The sequence below is a fragment of the Momordica charantia genome (assembly GCF_013281855.1).
Source record: "Momordica charantia cultivar OHB3-1 chromosome 3 unlocalized genomic scaffold, Mcharantia_2.0 BLBB01000003.1, whole genome shotgun sequence".
In the NCBI taxonomy this organism is placed as follows: Eukaryota; Viridiplantae; Streptophyta; class Magnoliopsida; order Cucurbitales; family Cucurbitaceae; genus Momordica; species Momordica charantia.
The window spans coordinates 16,013,078-16,033,619 of NW_028275161.1; the positions used below are offsets into that span (position 1 = coordinate 16,013,078).

The following is a 20,542-nucleotide window of genomic DNA, read 5'->3' on the forward strand; positions in this document are numbered from 1 at the left end:
TGGTTTGTTGTATTTAGCTAGTTGTGTACTTAAGTATAAAATTGAGTAATGACAAAGAGGAAATGTGTGGGCATTTTCAAGCGAGTAAACTATAGTTGAACAAATTGTGATATTTGACGAAACTATACCGACCAAATTATTAAAACGCATTTAAAATTATATGAGCCAAATTAAAATTAAACCCTAACTATAAGTAGTATAAATTGCAAATTTTAATATAGTAGGGGCAAGTGAGAGGGAATATATACGAGTTCAAACCACGTGATGACCATCTACTTTAAGAATTAATTTTCATGTATTTTCCAGTACCAAATGTTGTAAGGTTAGATGGCTATTGTGTGAGATTAGTCGAGGTGCGCACAAATTGGGCAGACACTTACCAATATTAATTTATTTTTGGGCAGACACTTACCAATATTAAAAAAAAAAATAAATAGGGGCAAATTAAAACTAAACCTAAATCATAGAGACCAAATAGACATTGTCATATTAATGCACAGATATAGTGAAATTGGTTATCTTTAACACCTAAATAGAAGGTATCATTATGACATCAGGTACGTAATGTAGCTCGAACTCGTACTAAAGTTCGAACTTCAACTGACTTGAGTGTCAGAGTGTTTACTCCTCGATCTTCCTCACTAAGTGACACTCAACCTCGGCCCAGTAACGCAATCTCAACTAGTTACAACCTAAATTGAAAATCACCCTAAACAGTCTACTTAACATTTTGTTCATCTTTTTTCTTCCAACTTTCCAAGTGAGACCAAGGCCAAGAGCCACCCTCAAGGGCCAAGTGCAATGAGACACAGCTAGCTTCTAAAAGTAATGTATATAACACACAGTAATGACTAATTTTTTCAGAACTTACTTCTTTTCCCCATTGGATTGATTTACATTGAGAGGACAACATGGTAAAAGGGCATAGGAGAGAGGGAATATGAAAGTTCTATATGATCTCTTCTAAATGGATGAAATATATGATAGCAAAGCAGCCCAAAATGGGAATTTTTCTAACAACACATATAGTTTCAATAATTGGTGTCTTGGGAAAGGGAAGCTGGCCTTCATATGTTTCATCTCTGTTGGTTTGGTTTTGATCAAAAGTTTGGGAAATGGGTGTGGGAATTCTGAATCATCTGCAGCTCTGTTGTTGTTTGGCATGAATTTTCATCATTCAGGCAGTTCCTGTTCAACATTTTATAGATAGAAAAATAAAAAGTATCAATAATGGTAACAAGATGAACTTCACATGACTTTTGGAGGACTGAAAAAAACACTTTATAAAGTGATTTTTAAAATTTTAAATAACACGATTACATCGGGAAGCTGATTAATATTTTTCTAAGAGTATTGGTATAAGAAATCTACCTAAGAATTAATTTCCTATACGTTTCTTTTGACAATCAAATGAAGTAAGGTCAAGCAATTGTCCGGTGAGATTAGTCAAGGTACGTACAAACTAACTCGGACACTCATAGATATATATAAAAACAAAAAATAGAACAATTCACTTTTTTTTTGTTGGCAAAGATGATCCTAAACTTGCTATAAATCTACCATCTTAGATACAAAATTTTGTTTTAACAAATTTTTTTAGGCAAAAATTGAAAGCAAGATGTAGTAAAATTCATATGGACCAAAAGTTAAAAGGTAAAAATTTAGAGACTATATCCCATAGTAAATTAAGCAACTATAACTGTTTTTTGTAATAAATGTTAAATTGTTTATATAAGAATCTTACTCTCTTGGTCGGGAGATCCACAAGGAACTAAGAGCTCGTAACCTTCCATAGTACTCTCCAATCACCACGAAACATCGTGCTGCCTGTCGAACTGTCAATATTCGACGCAATTGGTGAAGTGTTTGTTGTCTCAACATATCAGCCTGTAACAATAGGATCACAAATTAAAATTATTATATGTACAACCTCTCATTATTTTATAATTTGCCAACAACAAGATTTTATATAATAAAATTACTCTTATGTTTTGTTTTTTTTAGTTTTTAGTTGATGGGTCACCCCAAACATCCTTTTCTAACCAACCTTTTGATTGAGACTTTTAAATTCTAAATTCCCAATGTTTATTATAATTTATAACCTGCCTTTAAAAGAAAGCTACAATTTTTTTACTCAGTACTGCATTATTGGACATCAAAAACAAATTGGATTTTGTCAGAAATTTGGTTTTATTTATTTATTATTGAAAAATCATATTAAATTTCTGTTCACATTTCCGTAAATTCATGGGTTAGACATTAACATCGACATTTCTACCGTATCACGATAAAAAGAACATATATATATAAAAAAAAATATCTAGATCATGAAAATATTTATTTATTAATTTAAATATTTTGGTTCAAAAACACATTTAGTATCCATACTTTCACAAAAACAACAATTTAGTTTTTTAAATTTATTTCGTAATGATTTAATCTCTATACTTTTGAATCGGTAATAATTTAGCCACTGGACTGTAGTATATGACAACTTAGTTCCTATAATTTAAAACTTGAAACAATTTAGTTCTTACTATGAAAAATCTTATCAAAATTAAGTGTCAATTTTTATTATATAATAATTTAGTCTTTGTAATTAATAAACATATTTGGTTACTCGTAGATTTAAGAAACTTAACAAAAAAATTTTGCAATATCGATTAAATCGTTACAAAAATTTAAACTATCACAGAAATTATTACTAATTTGAAACCATGCGAAATAAATCGTGATAAACTAAAATTCAATTACACCAACTGCACTAAAAAAGAAAATTTATGTTTTTTTTTTATATTTTATGATTTTTGTTCATGTTTGGGTACGAAGATTTATGAGAGAGAGAAGGAGAATGACCTGGCGGATGAAACCTTCAAGATTGGCGAGCTTCCCGGCGGCGGCGGCCATTTGGTTGATGCCGTCGAGGACGGCGCCGCCGGCGATGGTGATTATCAGAGAATGCTGCAGCTGCTCCAGCCCCTGATACAGAGCATCCTCTGTTTCGTGAGAAGATCGTTGCAAACTACAGATTCCCATCGCCTGTTGATCCGTCAATGTATCTAATTGTGGAATTAACATCTGTTTTTCGGTTTTTCCCCCATCAAAATCAGAAGTTTCATCAGAAATTTCTAGAGAGAAGAAACAGAGGAATTCACATTTTGATCAGAGACGGACCTCTATGAGCTTTGATGGCCGGAAACCGCCGATCCAGAGGAAGCAACGCTCCGCCGGCGTCATCCACATTCCGGTGATGAGATGAAAGACGTCAGATTTTGCGGCCACTCCTTTCAGCTGGAAAATTTCGTCGTAGTGAGAGATATAACTGTCTACTATTGCCCGCATATCGCCGTCCGGCAACTGCCCCTGCAGCGCCGCTCTCAGCTCCGCCATCAGACGGTGGTCGTCGTCTAGCCACCGCGCATATTCCATATCAAATATTGCCGCTCCTACCCAACAAATTAAATCAAAATAATAAATAAAATGATTTTTAATTTTTTAACCAATTAAATTAAGATTTTTTTTATTATTGGGATGGAAAGATTTACACCCGCGACCTTGTAGTGGGAGATAGATGTCAATACAATTGAACTAGTGTCGGTAATTAAATTATAGATTTTAATATTACTTTTAATTTTTGTTCATTTTGATCCTCTGCTTCCAAAACGTCCATAAGTGACCATTTTACTTGTTTCATTTTTACCTCAGTTTCTTTTTATCATAATGTTAGCATAAAACTTCACTCACTAAATTTTTGGAAATATATCCATAAACTTTTGTTAAATTGTTCTAATAAAATCTTTGTTATGTTAAAATTTTATAAATATTGACTAAATTGATCACTTCTCAAAATTAAAATTAGAAAGACTGAAATAGACATTTTGAAAGTACAAATAAAATGGAAAAAAAAGTAATAAATACACCGACTGTAATAATATTTAAACTTAAAATATATTCCAATGGGTAACCATTGATTTTCTATAATTTTTAGGGAAAAAAATATTGTTTTTTTTAATTCTTCAAATTAATAAAGATTTTAAAGGAACCAATTTGGCACATTGTCTTCTTGGATAATCAAATCAATGGGTGCCAATTTGTCTTGTTATAAATATAAAAATCACATCCCCATAAGAAAATGGCTTCCACCATATTGTCCCATTTTGTAATTTTAGCCATTACTTTTTTCTCAATAAAGGAAAAAAATAAATAAATAAAAATTGTATTCCCAAAAAGGAAAGAAAGAAAAAAAAACTCACCGGAGCTGATATTGCCACCCATAACACCACCACAAGCACCCAAAAACAACCCCTGTTCAACACAAATCATTAACAAAAATCACTAATATTATGCTCAAATTTAACCTTACAAACATATTATTTAACACTCCCTCTCAAACTCGATATTAATTTGATCACAAAATTCAATACGTAACCTATTAATCATCGAAAAGGAGAAAATGACATTAGAGATTCGAAAAATTTATCGAAAATGCAGCAATTTGTTTACTATTTTGAACTTCAAACCTGAGAACGTGCTCTATGGAGGTCTTGTTCAAGCTGAGAGAGCTTGATTCTACTGGATTCTAGCTGCTGAATATAAGCCTAACACAAAAAAAAATAAAAAAAGATTAGAAATTTCCAAGTGGGTTCCTCCAATTCTGTAATGGGATCATTTTTTTTCCATAAAATAAGAGAAAAACTTCTGGGTATGAAAAAAATTAGCTCAAAGTTCAAACCTTCTTCCTCAGACGGCTCTTTCTTGCAGCTTCTCTGTTTTGAGCCAAACGTCTAAGTGTCTGAAAAAGTTTCAAGTTTGTTTTTTGTCACTCAAATTTTCAGAGGTTAAAGGAGAAAAAGAAGCTCAAAGAAGTTTATGAAGATGTAAAAATGGAACCTTGGCATCGAGCTGCCTCTCTGAACTTGAACCAGCACCTTTTCTCTGCTAAAACAACAAACAAAAAGTTGAAGAACAAGCAAAAAATCAAGCAATATTCTGAATTGAGTAAGAAAGAAAAAAGAACAGAAATTGAAAAAAATAGATTGCTGACAGAGGAAATGGAACTGTGATTCTGATATTGTTCTTGAGTTTGGTTGTAGTTATCTTCCATAGTTTATGGTTTTTCAAATGAGAAGAGAGCTTGCTGATCATTTTATCAATGGTAATGAATATTCTCTCTCTCTCTCCCCTTCTCTTTCTCTCTCTAGTTTCATATCAAATAATCGTCAGAAAATCTGCCAGAGGTCAGGAAACTCTGCCCATCATTTGAAAATTTGGGTACTTTTTGGGATCAGTGAGAGAGAGAGGGAAAAAAAGTGGTAGTTTTAGTGAGAGAGAGAGAGAAGATGAACCTTCTCTTTGGCAGGGGATTGAGATGATGGCTCTGTTCTCAAGGCATCATCATCTTCCATCTCTGTTTGAAGATTTTGAAGTTGAAGATGATGTTGATGAATTTGGTCAAATCCCTGAGTTGAAGAAGAACATGCCCTTCTGCTAACTGGAGATTCAGCCTCCATTTCCATTTCTAATTTGTTCATATTTCCTGATCCTGAATCTGTGCTCTCTCCCCCTGACTTTGAACCTCCCTAGTTCATGATCATCATCAAGAACAACGAAAATGAACCACTTTTCTCTAATGGGTGTTGAAGAAGAGTTCAAAAAGTTTTCAGTTCTTGAGAGGAAATTACCAATCTTGGGGTCTGTTGGAACCTTATTGGCCAAGAAGGGAACATTTCAAGAGTTGCAGCAGGCCTCCCTGTGAGAAAATCTGCAATGGAAATCACAATAATCAGAGCACACACACAGAGAATCAATAGGAAAATATAACCAAAATTTTTGTTTGCAAATTGAAAACTTTCTCTCTCCTCTCTCTGAAAGGAACCTAATCCAACTTTTGAGCAGTTATGGAGTTAGTACAGAGAAGAAACTGAATAGGGTCAGAATTTTTACTCTGTTTGTACCCTCATGCCAATTCAACACTATTGCTCTTTGAAATCATTTTGCCTTTAAAAATGGCAACTTTAAATCCCCTTCTCTCTCTCCTCAGAAAAGTTGCAGAGAACCAAAAAATGGGGAAAAAAACTACTTACGTGGCGATTTGGGTTCTTCATTATTTCCGAGCTTCACCCCCTGCAGAACTATGGCTTCTTCTAGCTCCCCAAATCAAAAGCTGGGCCTTCTTGATTTCTGCCAAAAACAGAGCACAGGAGAAACACAAATCAAAACATATAAACACATGTTCTTCTTGTTGTTCTTTGAAAACTTACATGAAACTGGGAGATGGGTTATGGGGGATTCCATGGAAGGCCGCAAAGGGAGCAGAGTTTGATAAACCCGAGTCCCCCAATCGGTGGTTCGCCATCTGGGTTACGCCATTTTCGACCAGAAAACAAGAAAAAACAGAGGGATTTGGAAAAACAGAGGATTTGAGTAAACTGAGGAGAGCTTGGAAATGGGGTTTTGGAGGGGGGAAACTGAAGAATCAGAATTTAAATATGAAGGAAAGAGAGCAAAAGTTTAGAGAGAGAGAGAAAGAATTGAGAATTTAGAAGGCTTTGGGTGTCTCTTTCTTGAGATATATATGATATCTTCTGATCTCTCTCTCTCTTGAAAGTTTGAAACTTTTTGTTTTTGTTTTGTTGGGTGTTGGGATTAATGGTGGAATTGGGAGGTTTCTATTTCTCTGCTTCTCCATGAAGAAACCTCGTTTTATCATCATTCACCACGTCTCTTTCTCTTGCTCTGTTTTTCTCCTTTGAAACTCATTCCAAGGCGCAGAATTTTTTGTCCAAGCCGACCTGTTTCAGGCCATCGTCTGGGTTTGCTCTCCCCCTCTTTGACAAAAACAACAAAACTATGCTAATAAAAAAATAATACTTCATGCCGAATTACCATTTTAGTCTCTTTAACCCGTGTTTTGTTTCAGTTTGGTCTCTATAATATGATTGAATCTCTCTAAAATGTGTTTTTTGAAGTACGGTAAATACGTTCGGAGGAGAATTGGACCTCTGGTCCCAAATAAAGAAATGGATATCGAACTATGCTTATTTTAGTCTAAATATTTTTCTTATAGTATTAAGATGACATGGACAATTCTATTGTAAATCATATTAACAACATTTAAGAATGATATGGATGTATGAAAAAATTTAAGAATTATTTATCAAGGAAAATTTCTAGTGTGAATTAAGAGAGTATACATTTCAGAGCAGATAATAAAATTTTCGTTGAAGAGCGTAGATAAAGCCATGAGCAAGTTGGTTTCTAGCATGTTTAGGTATTTGGTAATGTAAATTTAAATAATAGTACAACAAATGTGGTAGATGATTCGAACTCATGATAATTGCTAATTACGGTTAAAGCTAAGTTCATGTAGACAATAAATGAAGTCATTATATACTTTAAAGTATACCGATCAAAAATAAATGCAACTTTTAACATGAGTTCAATGACCTATTAGAGATTTGAACGTTTGAGGTCTAAACTTGTAATTTAAGAAATTGTCCGGTGCAATTAGAGGAAGCCACTAGAATATCACTGACTCCAACTCCACTTCTCTCTCTCCTATAACCGCCTGAGGTGTTCTATTGGATGGATTTGTGGGGGAGAAAAAGGGAAAACAAAAGATAAATACAAATAATAAATTATGTTTCAACAAAATTGGTAAAAGGGATGTGAAATAAATAAAGAAAATGGGATAAGGGTAATTGAATGTGGAACAAAAAAGCAAAAACCCCCAATCATGGGGTTTTCCCTATGATCTTTTTACCTCAATTTGTAGATCCTTTCCCCCTTGGAAACATAGGCTTCTGTCTTCCATAAAAGTTTCCCTAAATGCCACCTCATTTCTCTCGGCTCGTTACAATAACGATTTAGTCCATGTATTTTTAAATTTATAATAATTTAGTTCGTGAACTTTAGTATGTAACCGTGTAGTTCCCTGTAGTTTAAAATTTGTTACGATTTAGGTTGTATCATGAAAAAGTCTTGTTGAAATTTAATGGGGTTTTTTATATATCGATAAAATATTGAGAGACAAAATGTGTTCATAAACTACAAAATTTAAACTACGAGCAATAAATTGTTACGGAATAAAATTTATGGATTAAATTGTTACTAGTTTAATGTTACAAACTAAAGTTTATGGAATGAATTGTTACTTCAATAAAACTATAGGGATCAAAAATGTTTTTAACCAAATAATGATAACATAAAGAAAGTTTTGATGGTGCCCTTCTATCTCTGTCGTTAACGATACTAAATTAACGAAACTTGGATGTGGGATTTTTTTTTTCTTTGAAGTTTAGAAGGTCACATGAATATTTTATTGATCCAATTTGCTGAATTATAAATGAATAGGTATAAAGTAAGGGTTGAAATATCATTTGATTACGAAGAAGACTGACTTTTGCCCCAACTTTAAGTGTTACGTCTATGTATTTCATATAATTAGTATTTACAAACTTCAGTGAAGAAAGCATCTATTGCTATTATAAAGATTGATGGCTGAATCTCTCACCTTTCTCGAAGGAAAAAAAAAGACCAAATTGATACAGGCATGATTTGAAGTTTAGAAATGTAATTCATTTTTTTAAAGTTTAATAAAACATATCATTTAACATAACATTATAAATTATCTTTTTTTTTTTAATTTGGATATCAAATGAAACCTTCTAAATTACTTGTTTTCTATTTTCTATTTTCTATTTTTAGTTTTTAAAAAATGTATGTATTTCATTACACTTTTTTTCTTCTTCTGGTTCACTTTTAAGAAATATTACCGAAATCAAAGAAAATTTTGGTTTCTAGTTTCATATTTCCTATTTTCCCTTCTTGAAACAAAACATCGTTCTATTATTTTTAACATATAAAATGCATAAGCATATTTAAAATATATATATTACAAGTTGTAATATTTTTTTAAAACAAATTTCCTATAAAACTTTAATGGTTTTAATTTAAAATTGTGAGAATAATGGGTTACTACAGATTATTTTTAATAAGAATCAAAAATTAAAGAAATAATAATTACCAAATATTTTTGTGTCATTTTCACGAAAAAAATATATATAAAACAATAGAAACAATAACAAAAATACTACGAAACTAGCTCGAACTTCTCTCATCTTTATCTTCCTCTGCTCTACCTAAGAAAACGTACAAATTTTGTTGTGGTGTCCGAGGACAGAGGTCTTGAGAGATATGCATAGAAAAAGAAAGAGAAAAAGAAAGGAAAAAAAAAAGATGATGTTGGTCTTTAGGGCAAAGGTAGGGCTTTTTTTTAATTTATTTTTTAAATAACAGATAAAAGAAAGGCAAGGCTTCCATTGACAGCCTTTTGCTTGGTCTATTGTGGGTGGAAAGGGATAGGCAAAAGAAGAAGATAGTGAGAAGGCCTAAAAAATAATAATAATAAAGCAAAAAGTCATGTCTTAAAAAAAATACAAATTTAACCCTTCAACTTTTTAAGTTGTTTCGATCATGAATTCTAAAAAATCTTAAATTGAAAATTTAGAGCATATCTTGTTTCTTCAAAGTTCATAAATCTGTTAGGGCTACAATCTTGAAAATTCAGAGGCTAAATTGTTAATTTATTTTTTTATTAATTCAATTTAAATAATTAGCTACTTAATAATATCAAGTTAATTTGTAAAAAAAATGAAGATTTAGGGTGAGAAAAGTAGTGGCTAAAAATAAACCTCATTAGCATGTGTGGGGAAAAGTGGGAGTGAGAGAGAGACGTTAAAAAAAAATTAGTGGTTGTTTAGAAAAATCTACCTTTTTCAATATTTAAAAAAAATATAGGTTTAAAACATAATAAACATAATTCAATTTGTCTTGGTAATACTTTTTTAGGTCATAACTTTGAATATCCACCTCTTATTTGAATTTTATACTTTTTTTTTATAAAATTATTGATATTTTATAATTCTAAGTGTTAATAAATAAATTATTATTTCAAAGTCAACATTGAAGTAAATTTCAAATTGTTGGTGGCATAGAATAATCAAAGATAATACAACAATTATTGAGAATAATTTGATGATAATAGAAAAAAAATAGTTGATTAATTATTTATACTTGATCAATCAAGATTTAGCATAAGTAATAACTAATAATTTACTATTGATGATTGAATTGTATTATATATATCTAGATTCTAGATAAACCATTAACTATTTTGGCAATTTTTGCCTTTTTGTTTAAGAAAATATTTATTGTATTGTCAAAATCTAGAAATCCTCCTAATAATAGCTCATGAAGAGAAGAAAAGCACATGTTTTTCATTCTTAAAAATGTTTTCAAAATGATACGTAATATTCAAAATTAAATAGTTTTTTAATAAATTCCATGTTTTATTTTAGGTTTAAATTTTATATTTTTTCCATGAATGTTTGTATCTATCTCATTTTCATCCATAAATTTTTAAATATTTCATTTTAGTTCTTAACCTTTACATAAAAAAGAAAAAAAAAACTTTTTTTAGTCTTATTTATTAATTTTTCATTGATCATTTAACAAAAATTTAAACATCAATATACTTAATCAGGTAAATATCTACTCATCAATTAAATAAAAAAAATATGCATCAATATGTGTAAGTACTTATTAAACAATTTTTTTAAACGCAATATTAACATTTAACACTATAAAATATTTGATGTTTTTGTTTTCCAACATCGCCAATAAGAAAAAGTCGTACACATATATACTATCAGGCACAAAATTTATTCGTGACATTCTTCGTCATAGCCATGTTAGGAGATATCTATCGATAAAATATTTGAGAGTTGTGTTGAGTTGAAATTCTATCCGTAACAAAAATCCTTTAATATAAAATAATGATTACATTTTAGTATAGAGTTGAAATTGTAATTGAAAAAATTTGAGATTAAAAATAAAACTAAAGTAAAAAATAGTAATTTTTTAAAAGTATAAACATTAAAATGAACTAAATTTAAATTTACTATTTTAAAAAAAAAAGAAAAGAAATAAAAGTCATAGACTCATAGCATAACTACCAAACACATTATCTATTATTTCTTAATAAAGGAAAAAAACTATTTTATTTTGAAAAGAGAGATTTATACAAATTTTTATGCATACCAATTCAACTAATAATTAGTTATAATAATAACCCATAAGCAAGCCAAAGAAGAAAATGAGAACCCACTTGTATAATTAAAAATAAAGAAAAAAAAAACACTCAAGAAAAAAGGATTTTTCTTTTTTTTTTTTTCTTTTTTGGTTTTATCCTACTTTTGTTGATGGGTCAACATCCATTCCTTGTCATCACCTTAACTATGCCACATTAAGATTCTCTTTCCATTAATAGAAAATTAGTTTATTTGCATTAATTCTTCAATTTTCATTTAATTTTTTTAGGCACCAAATTTCCCCACTATAAGACCAACCCTTTGATTTGTTCCTTTATAACATTACAATTTTTGCTTCCTCTTAATCATTAGTGTGAGGAATTAGAGCAAAGTTCTTTGATTTCTCATTAAAAAAATGTTTAATTTTGATTTTGGCATTAATCTTTTTGTTTGTTGACGAATTTACCCTTGTTTTTTTTTTTATAATGTTTTAAAATCTTAACCAGATGTAAAAGACTCTTGATGAAAAATCATACTTATTTACTAATATTTTCTTTATTTTTATTATATTTTCAATTTTCGACCTTACTGATAAAAAAACATGTTTTGATAAATTTTTAATATGGTTTTGAGTTTTAGAAATTTTTGCTAATTTTTCTTTGTATTCTAGACTACTTTTGAAATTATAGCCAAATTTAGAAAAGCAAAAATTAAATTATTTAAACTAAGATTTTTAAATTGCTTTTAAACAATGAAAAATTAAATAAATAAAATGTAACTATAAGTAGTACTTTAATTCATCAACTTATTTTTTAAAACAAAAATCGTTATCAAATAAATTTTTTTTTTAAAAAAAGTAGCTTTTAAAAACTTTTTAGTTTAAAATCTATCTAACATTTCAAAAGAAATTTAAAAAACGACACAATTAATTTTCATGAACTTAATTTTTAAAAATAGAAGCATTATTATAAAAATAAAAAAAAGTTTTGAAATACATTTATGGTTTTTTTTTTCTTAGGAAGTAAGTATTTTTTATACATTTGTTACTAATATTATCACATAACAATAGAAGAAAAAAGAAAAATAAAAAGTGAAAGTGATGAATAGTCAATCTTTAAAGCTTGGGTATGTATTAAAATAAATAAAAACAGGTAGAAAGGGGATAGAAATTGATGGAAATTTTAAATGTCAATTCATCTACTACTTTGTTGGTTAATATGCTTTTTCTACCTGTTATTCCTTTATGATGCAAATGATTGGCCTAAAAGGATGCTGCTTAAATTAATTTGGTTTTTTTTAATTAATTATTATCATGGATTAGGTAACTATAAAAATATCCCTATAAAGTTGCACTTATACTCCAAATTCGTGTGACATTGTAAAAGACATTATATCATTCGACATTTCTATATGCCGATCTTCACTATAAAAAAACAAAATACCGTAAAGGATTATTCATGGAACTACTATCGAGATTCTTCAGACCGTATTTCCTAACCTTTTGATTATCCTAACAATGGAGATAACAACCGCTTATGCGGCCACCCCTTATGAGGAGGCCCTATTTATTGACCTGACCCTATTTATTGACCTGTTACTTATGACATGAGGGATAAATTGAATATTTCTATAATATTCTAAAAAAATTGGCAAAATATGAAAAGTGTCAATAAAATATTACTAATAGGAACATAACACTAATATTAATAATTATAATTTCTTTGAAAAGAGTGAATATTTATTTATTAATTTAAATATTTGGTATGAACCTTTTATTTCTATAAATTATCTAGAATATTCATCGATACTTTATAAAATGCTGACATGGACATTGATATTTAAAATTTTGGTGGATACCTAATTTAGAGGTTGTTTGTGGATTTTCTAAAATTTATTTATAGATCAATATTTTAAAATTATATTATTATGATTTTTTTTTTAAGTTTATGAACGGTTCATGAAGATATTTTTTGTTATTGTGATTTCATTTTTATGTTAATTTAGAAATGTAACACATTTTGAATCGAATTATACTTATAAAATAATTAATAATTACATACGAACAATAAATTCTACCCAACACGAAATAACAAAATATGTTTATGTTTTCTGCTATTTTATTCAAATCTATACTCTTGCTTGAATGCTACTACTTAAAATATTAAAAAAAAAAAGAAATGCATTTTTTAGTTCAATAATGAATATAGAGACTTTCCCATCCCTTGATTTGAATGATTAATTTAATGTAAATAATTAGATTTTTTTTTACTTTTTGATTATTCTACCATGTAAGATTTAGAATTCCAACCTCTAACTTTTAAAACGAATGTTTAAATATCTTTATTATTTAAATTAATTTGGATTGTCATTTTTTTTAAGCAAGTTTGAATTGTAATTTTTTTATTAGTTACAATTCTACGGTACAACAAATTTGTTATTATGTCTGCTTAATTATATATTGTGCTAAAAAGAGTCTCACTTTAACATTTTGAGTGATGTTAGTGGTAGAGCCAAAATGACCCTCCGTGAGGGAAGATGAGAGATCGGAAGGAGGATGAGGAGATTAAACATTGGAGCTCAGCTTGACCTCAGCAATGGCCGAGTCATTCCAACGTATTCCGATGCAAACTCTTCTCAAGTGTCATCCCACCATAGTGGAACCTATGTCGTAATGTTTTCGTTGTGATGTCTAGTAATCACTGATGGACCCCACTTACACATTGTATAATTAGAAAAGTCGTATTTAGGGACAAATGTATGATTGATAACTTGTCTTGAGAGCATGTTAGATTATACTGACTTGAGCATCGTAACTTGTTTTTTCTCTTTTGTAGGCTACAGTCGTTCAGGTCAAAAAATTCATTTAAAACACCTCTTTTGCACCTTCTATTTTCATGCAAGAATAAGTGCCTAATTTTTAGTATATCAGAAGGGCAGTCATGATATTCTGTTCTATAAAAATAATATGAGATCACCTTCATAAATTCAAAAACGAATTCATATAAATTTTCAACCTAATTTTTAAACAATTTGTACAAATACAAAAATTCATTATTACAAAAGAATATGAATAACTAAAATTTTAAAATATATATATTAAAAAAAAACTGATTGGAGCTGGTCCGGAGTGATAGTGGCCAGTGTTCAACGTGGTACAAACAATAAAAAAGTAACAAACATTTTTACACCGTCCATCTTTTCAATTGATGTGAAATCTCGACCAGTGGATTCTTTTCAATTTCATTAAAAAGGAAAAAAAAAAAAACTTTGAGCTGAATATGTCATATGGTCCTTGATGATTTAGATAATTTTCGATAATTTTCGATTAATGTATTAAAAACATCATTTCAATAAATAAATATATATATATATGAAAATTAATTAATAGAAGGTTTAAAGTGTTATTAAATTATTGTTTTATTAACGTGTATTTAAACACTTCAACATGTTACTTGGATGAAGGATTTTTTTAATATACTGTTTTTAAGACTTATTTTTAAAAATAGTCTCAAACTCAAACTTAAAAAAATAATGCATTTTTAATTTTGACAACATTTCGTCCAATCATTAATAACTTGATTATTTTTAGATAATAGTAGATAGAAACAACGCTCGTAAGGAATCCTATTGAAACCAAGAAATATAGGCCTGCCTGTCATCCACACCAGAATAAATGAAGTTTTCCGAAAAAACCTGCTACTGGAGGAAGACCTCTTAAGGATAAGAGACATAGGGCTAAAGAGAAAGACAAAAAAGGATCTTTTGTGTATAATCCTGCATAATCTCAAATGTTATCAGTTCCGGTACGTAGACCAAATGATACAATGCGAGCAAAAGTTACTAGATTCATGGAGATATAGTTTTTTTTAATTAGGTAGAAAAACTCTTGCCCTCAACATCGATTCATGAATTGGGTTGACGTTGGAAAAAAGAGAAGTCGAATCTATCATTGATAATGGGGAATAGAGCACTAGACTGCGAGCAAAATTTTATGAAATGAACTTCCAAAAGAAGGAAGAGGTGGCTTGGGTTAGGGACGTCCATTTTTCCCACGGAAACAGAACCCGACCTCCATAGACAGAGCAGTGAATCGTTTAGATACTTTGTGGAGTCGAGATAGATAATTTTTTTTTCTGTCATCTAAATGGGGACATAGATAAATAATCCATGGATCTTGGGACAAGATTTGAGGAACTTTTCCTTAATAATAATAATAATAATAATACATCAAGTCAAAATTAAAACACATTATTTTAAAAATAAGTTTGGGTTTGAGAATATTTTTAACATAAAATTAAAAAATAATATTAAAAAACAAAATCCATGGGAAGAAATGAATTATGGTAACCAAATCCGGTTGAGGATAGTCGTATTAAATTTAATGGATCAAGTGACATTTAAGTGACATGTTCATCTATTAAAATATCTTAGTAAAGTAATAATTTATAATACATTCATTTTTATTAACCAATTTGAACAATTTTTTGGAAAAATTTAGTTTAGAATTCTTAATAAATTAAAAATTGATTTATTTAGCCAACATTTCATTTTAATTTTTACATATTGAAATTTGAGAGCATCACACAAATTAAAACTAAAGTTGTTGCTCGCCTTAAAAAAAATGTCCTGCAATTATATCCATGATATTTTAATGTAAAAATGAAAGCCTCCAACCTACCTAATATGAAATATTGGACTTTAATAATAAGTAACCTCAAACTTATGGATTTCTTTTAATATATAGTAGATATTAACGCCTCGGACTTACATAAATAGGAAATTTTTAACCTTTATTGTTGACCGTATTAAAATTTTCCACAGTTGGGAAAATTTCATATTAAAAAAAAAGTTAAAATTTTTTTTTGGATATTTGTATGCTGAAGTAACAATTTAATTTAATCCTCAAATTTAAAAGTATAGAGACTAAATCTCTATTTCAATGAAAATACACGACTATAAGAGAGTTTGAGGTATATGTCAATTATCACCGAACTATACTCGTTTTGGCGATTCCGGATTATTAATAAAAAAAATAAAATTGAAAAGTTTAAGACATTAGATCCTTCTTAATTAACAAATTCATCCACATAAATTTTATTCGATTTAATAATTCTTTGATAAAACATTTTTTTTACAAAAAAAAAAAGTCAACATTTATAGTTTTGTGGAAAAATTATGTTGTTTCGCCGCATTTTTTAAAATGTTATGATATTTTCTTCAGTTTCTACTTTTCTAAAACCTGAAACTTAATTCTATATTTTAAAAACGTGTACAAAATTTTGGACAAATTTCAAAAATAAAAAATAAGTTGTTTTTTATTATTTTAAAAATCATATCCAAGATATTATCATAATATTTTTTAAAATAAAAAATGGAAGGCAAATATTTAAATTAAAAATAAAAATGTTGAATAAACATGTCAATTAATTAACATCCAACTATGACAGTCGGTACTAACTTCATTTTAATATTTTTCTACAGCTTAAGGCCAGTTTGAAAATTTATTTTTTAAATTATTTTATTTCTTTTTTATTGTCAAAAACATTTTTAAATTGATAAATCACCAATTACATGCCAACCTCGCCTTATTATAATAATATTTAACTTTTGGACTTGTTAGGAAAATTTTCATTAAGTACGTTGATTAGTAATTTAGGTTAGGTTTTTCGTCTCTATATTTTCGATTGGTTAATTTTGATTCACGTGTCTTAAAACATCTCTATATTTTTAAATTTTTTTCATTTTAATTCACGTGCATTAGAAACATTTGTTTTGATTCATGTATCTAAAAAACTGACTACTTTAATTATCTCAAATTTATGTTAAAATTTAGTAGATAAGAAAGAAAATTGTCACGTTAAAAGTACAAGGGTCAAGATAAATATTTCAATAGTAGAAAATCAAAATAAACAAAAAATGAAATGAGCTCGTTTGGTAACGTTCCTCTGTTTCTTAATTTTTAATAAAGAAAAATAGAATTGTATAGTCCAAACACTAATGAATTGATCAAATAATCTTTAAATTTATGTATGGTAATAAATTGGAAACGGAAACTAAAAACAAATCAAATTGTTTTGATTGTTTCCAAAATTTCTATATAATTTTGAGAATGTTTCTAAAAATGGAGAAACAAGAAAAATGTTAGTTGCAAAATCCTTAAATTTATTAATAAAATTTGGAAACCAGAATGAAATGAAGCGGAATTGAAATTATATGAATTAAAACAGTATTTAAATCGATACCATATTAAACTCAATCTAGTTTACATATATATAAAAAGAAATTTATAGAAAAATAGGCACCGACTCTTAAACAACAATAACAAATTAACACTGATAAGAAATAATATTTAAATAACAGTTATCCGATCACATTTTTTAAAGAACTTTTATTATTTCAATTAAACAGTAGAAAACAAATTTGAAAGTATATTTCAAATAAGTCCTTAATTTTCTTAATTTTTTCTTTTTAACAATTACGTAGATTAAGAAGAGAAAATTTGAACCTACACCACATAAGAGAGAACATTAATATCTTATCACTTAAGTGATATGTGTTCGAGTTGGCAAACCCTTAACTATTTTTGTGAAATATTAAAATATATATGACGTTTCGATATAATTGAGAAAACGATAAAAGAATTTAAGCAAATTCAAAGTCGTGTAAAGTCATATTTATGGTTTGACTTTTTTTTTTTTTTTTTACTTCCTTTCATATAGTAATAGTATTAGGTTTGGATTCTCTTTTAAGGTAAATTCACCGCAAGAAATATTATGAACATTGTAATTATTACCAATTTGACTCCAAATTGATAATGGAATTCACACACACAAAAAAATCCACTCTCCTTTTGGGCAATTTCATCACCTAAACCTAAAATTAGAATTAAAAATACTTTACCTTAAGTTTTCAACTAGTGTATTTGAATATTTAGTTTATTATAAATTGCATTTCCACCAAGTAATCAAGTTTGAGATGTTGACTTTCTCTAGAATTAAATAATAATAATAATAATAATCATTTTTGTCTACAACAATACTTGATTTATTTCACAATCAAAATAAATCAAAGAAAATGATAGAAGAATTTTTTAAACTTATGATCAAGATATTTTTACATTTATCGATATTGAGTTTCGAACACAGGACCTTTTACTTTGGTACTGTTGAGATAAATAAACTAAACCTAAAAATTTAGTTAATGGTTGGGTAAATTTAAGAGATAATATCTTTGGAGGGCTGTTTTAGAAATTTATTTACATAAATGTCTAAATTTCTATAAATTTACACTTTTAGATTTCTGGAGGTAGAATTTTCATTTAATTCCGAATTTACCCCTATTGATTGCATTTTCATTTATTAATGGATTTGGATTTTTTGAAATATAAAATTGTTATTTCCATAAATTAATATCACAGTCATTTAATAAATGTAGGCCCTAGATATTATCTCAATTTAAATTTCTTAATTCTATCCTCAAAATCCCTCAAAAATGATTTTTTTCGTCTCTCCTCCATTGTTTCCGTTTTCTTCTTCGTTCACTACCCAACACAACATCCTTGTCGTCTGCTACGGTGCTACGAACACTTTCCCTTCGATTTCTGATATGGTGCACGGTGCTACAATATTTCAAAATGATAATCTAAATTTTCTGCACTCCTCTCACATTCACACTTGTTCCAAAAAAAAAAAACACAGTATGCTACATGCGCCACTCATCATTCAAAACATGAATTCTGGTTTTTCCACCGTCATTCATGCCTCCAGCAATTACATATTTTTATTATTTCTTATGATTACAGGTTAATATCACAGTTTTTTCCAATGTCACATTATTTCTGCAATTCCTATTACTATCTTGTTTTAAATTACATTTTATCTATTCATATTTATGGATATAAATTATGTTCATGTTGTTTTGTTATTATAAGATAGGGATTAGTACATAGATGAGTATATAATATACTTGTACTATTGAAATCTACTATCAATTATGTATAAACGCCTATTAAGTAGTATATAATTTAGATACATAAATCTTGAGATATAGTATATATCCTTATCTAAGCACTATATATCACCATACATACGTTACTCAGAACAAACGAATAAAGAAAAATATACTCGTATATACCAATTTAATACCGAAAGTCCTCTGTAAACTAGAGATATATTATATATCCTATTAGATTTTCCATGGAAATTGTTTCACCGGTATATATGGAGATACTTTTATGTAGATATTATATATCATAATATGTATCACTATATTATATAAACTCAAATATATACTGTTATAAACGATAATAGCAGATACATTGAGATATCAGAAACCAGAGAGCAACAGATTCTGTCAAAAAAATGAAACCTAATTTTAGAATATACAATAAGAACTATATCTCCAATGTTCTGTGCAAAATTAAAACCTAAATATAGCATAAAATACAGTAGAAGTGGACCCATTACAGTGTAATGGGTCGACGTAGCCGTCGGAGACGAAGGAAGCGTGACGATGTTGCCCTCTAAAATGCGACGGAGGCCGCCGGAGATATTTTCTGCAGAAAACGGAGAAGCACCCGCCAGAGATATCTCTTCAGAAACGCGACCGGAAGCTTGATGATGGAGAAAAGGTTTTTGTCGTAGTGGTGAAGAAGGAGAAAACAACGGAGATGAAGAGGTTACGAAATCCTAGGTTTCTAAAAATCCCAATTATTGAATTTTGAATTTGCTTGATTTTAGGGATTTCATATATCTTAATAAATATTTACCAATTTCATATTTTATTAATGATTTAATATTGAGATGGATATATTAGTAATTTCTATTATGGGTACCATCTATTTTGGGAATTATGTTAGATAATAGTGTAAATTCTAGTACTTTGAATCATTTTATGTAATTAGGTCTATTATGGGTACCATCTATTTTGAGAATTATGTAATCTATATATTAATCCATAAATCTAATCATATATGGATATCTCAATATCTCAATAGTAGACACATATTTATTATCTTGAAAATTGAGATTCGAAATTGAGCTTTCTACCCAATTTATAAAGCTTTTAGAAAAAATAAATTGTAGAGATTATTATTATTATTACTGTTTTTGTTGTTATTGTTATTTTTATTATTATTAATTTTGATGTTATGAGTGAAATTACTATATTACATTCATCTGAAATGAGGTCAAAAAAGAAATGTAGATTGAGCCGTTCGGATTGGACCATCCTACTATAATAAACCAGATCCGAGCCGACTAAGATTGGATCACTCGACCAACCCATACTCGACTCGACTAGGTGAGTCGATTGGAGTTAGTCGAGTTGGTCCACCTAAACCAATTCAATGAGACTTCCCGGTAAATAAGGGGAGAGACATATATGAGGTACATTTTACCACCTTATTTTTTTGTTAGTTGGGTTTAGCACCATACTGGTGGTGTAGATGTACG

The 20,542-nt window shown here is 28.8% G+C and overlaps 1 protein-coding gene across 1 annotated transcript; it reads right to left on the reverse strand.

Annotated features, from left to right (window-relative positions):
* Positions 1-848: 848 nt before the first annotated feature.
* LOC111012544 (transcription factor TGA9) lies at positions 849-6,797 on the reverse strand. Its single transcript, XM_022286711.2, is given in 13 exon segments — positions 849-1,188; positions 1,745-1,887; positions 2,857-3,078; positions 3,175-3,446; positions 4,254-4,305; positions 4,521-4,598; positions 4,733-4,792; positions 4,891-4,938; positions 5,346-5,579; positions 5,682-5,761; positions 6,084-6,158; positions 6,161-6,180; positions 6,261-6,797. Coding segments are annotated over 13 exon segments (1,467 nt in total). The 5' UTR covers positions 6,356-6,797; the 3' UTR covers positions 849-1,100.
* Between the last annotated feature and the right edge of the window lie 13,745 nt (positions 6,798-20,542).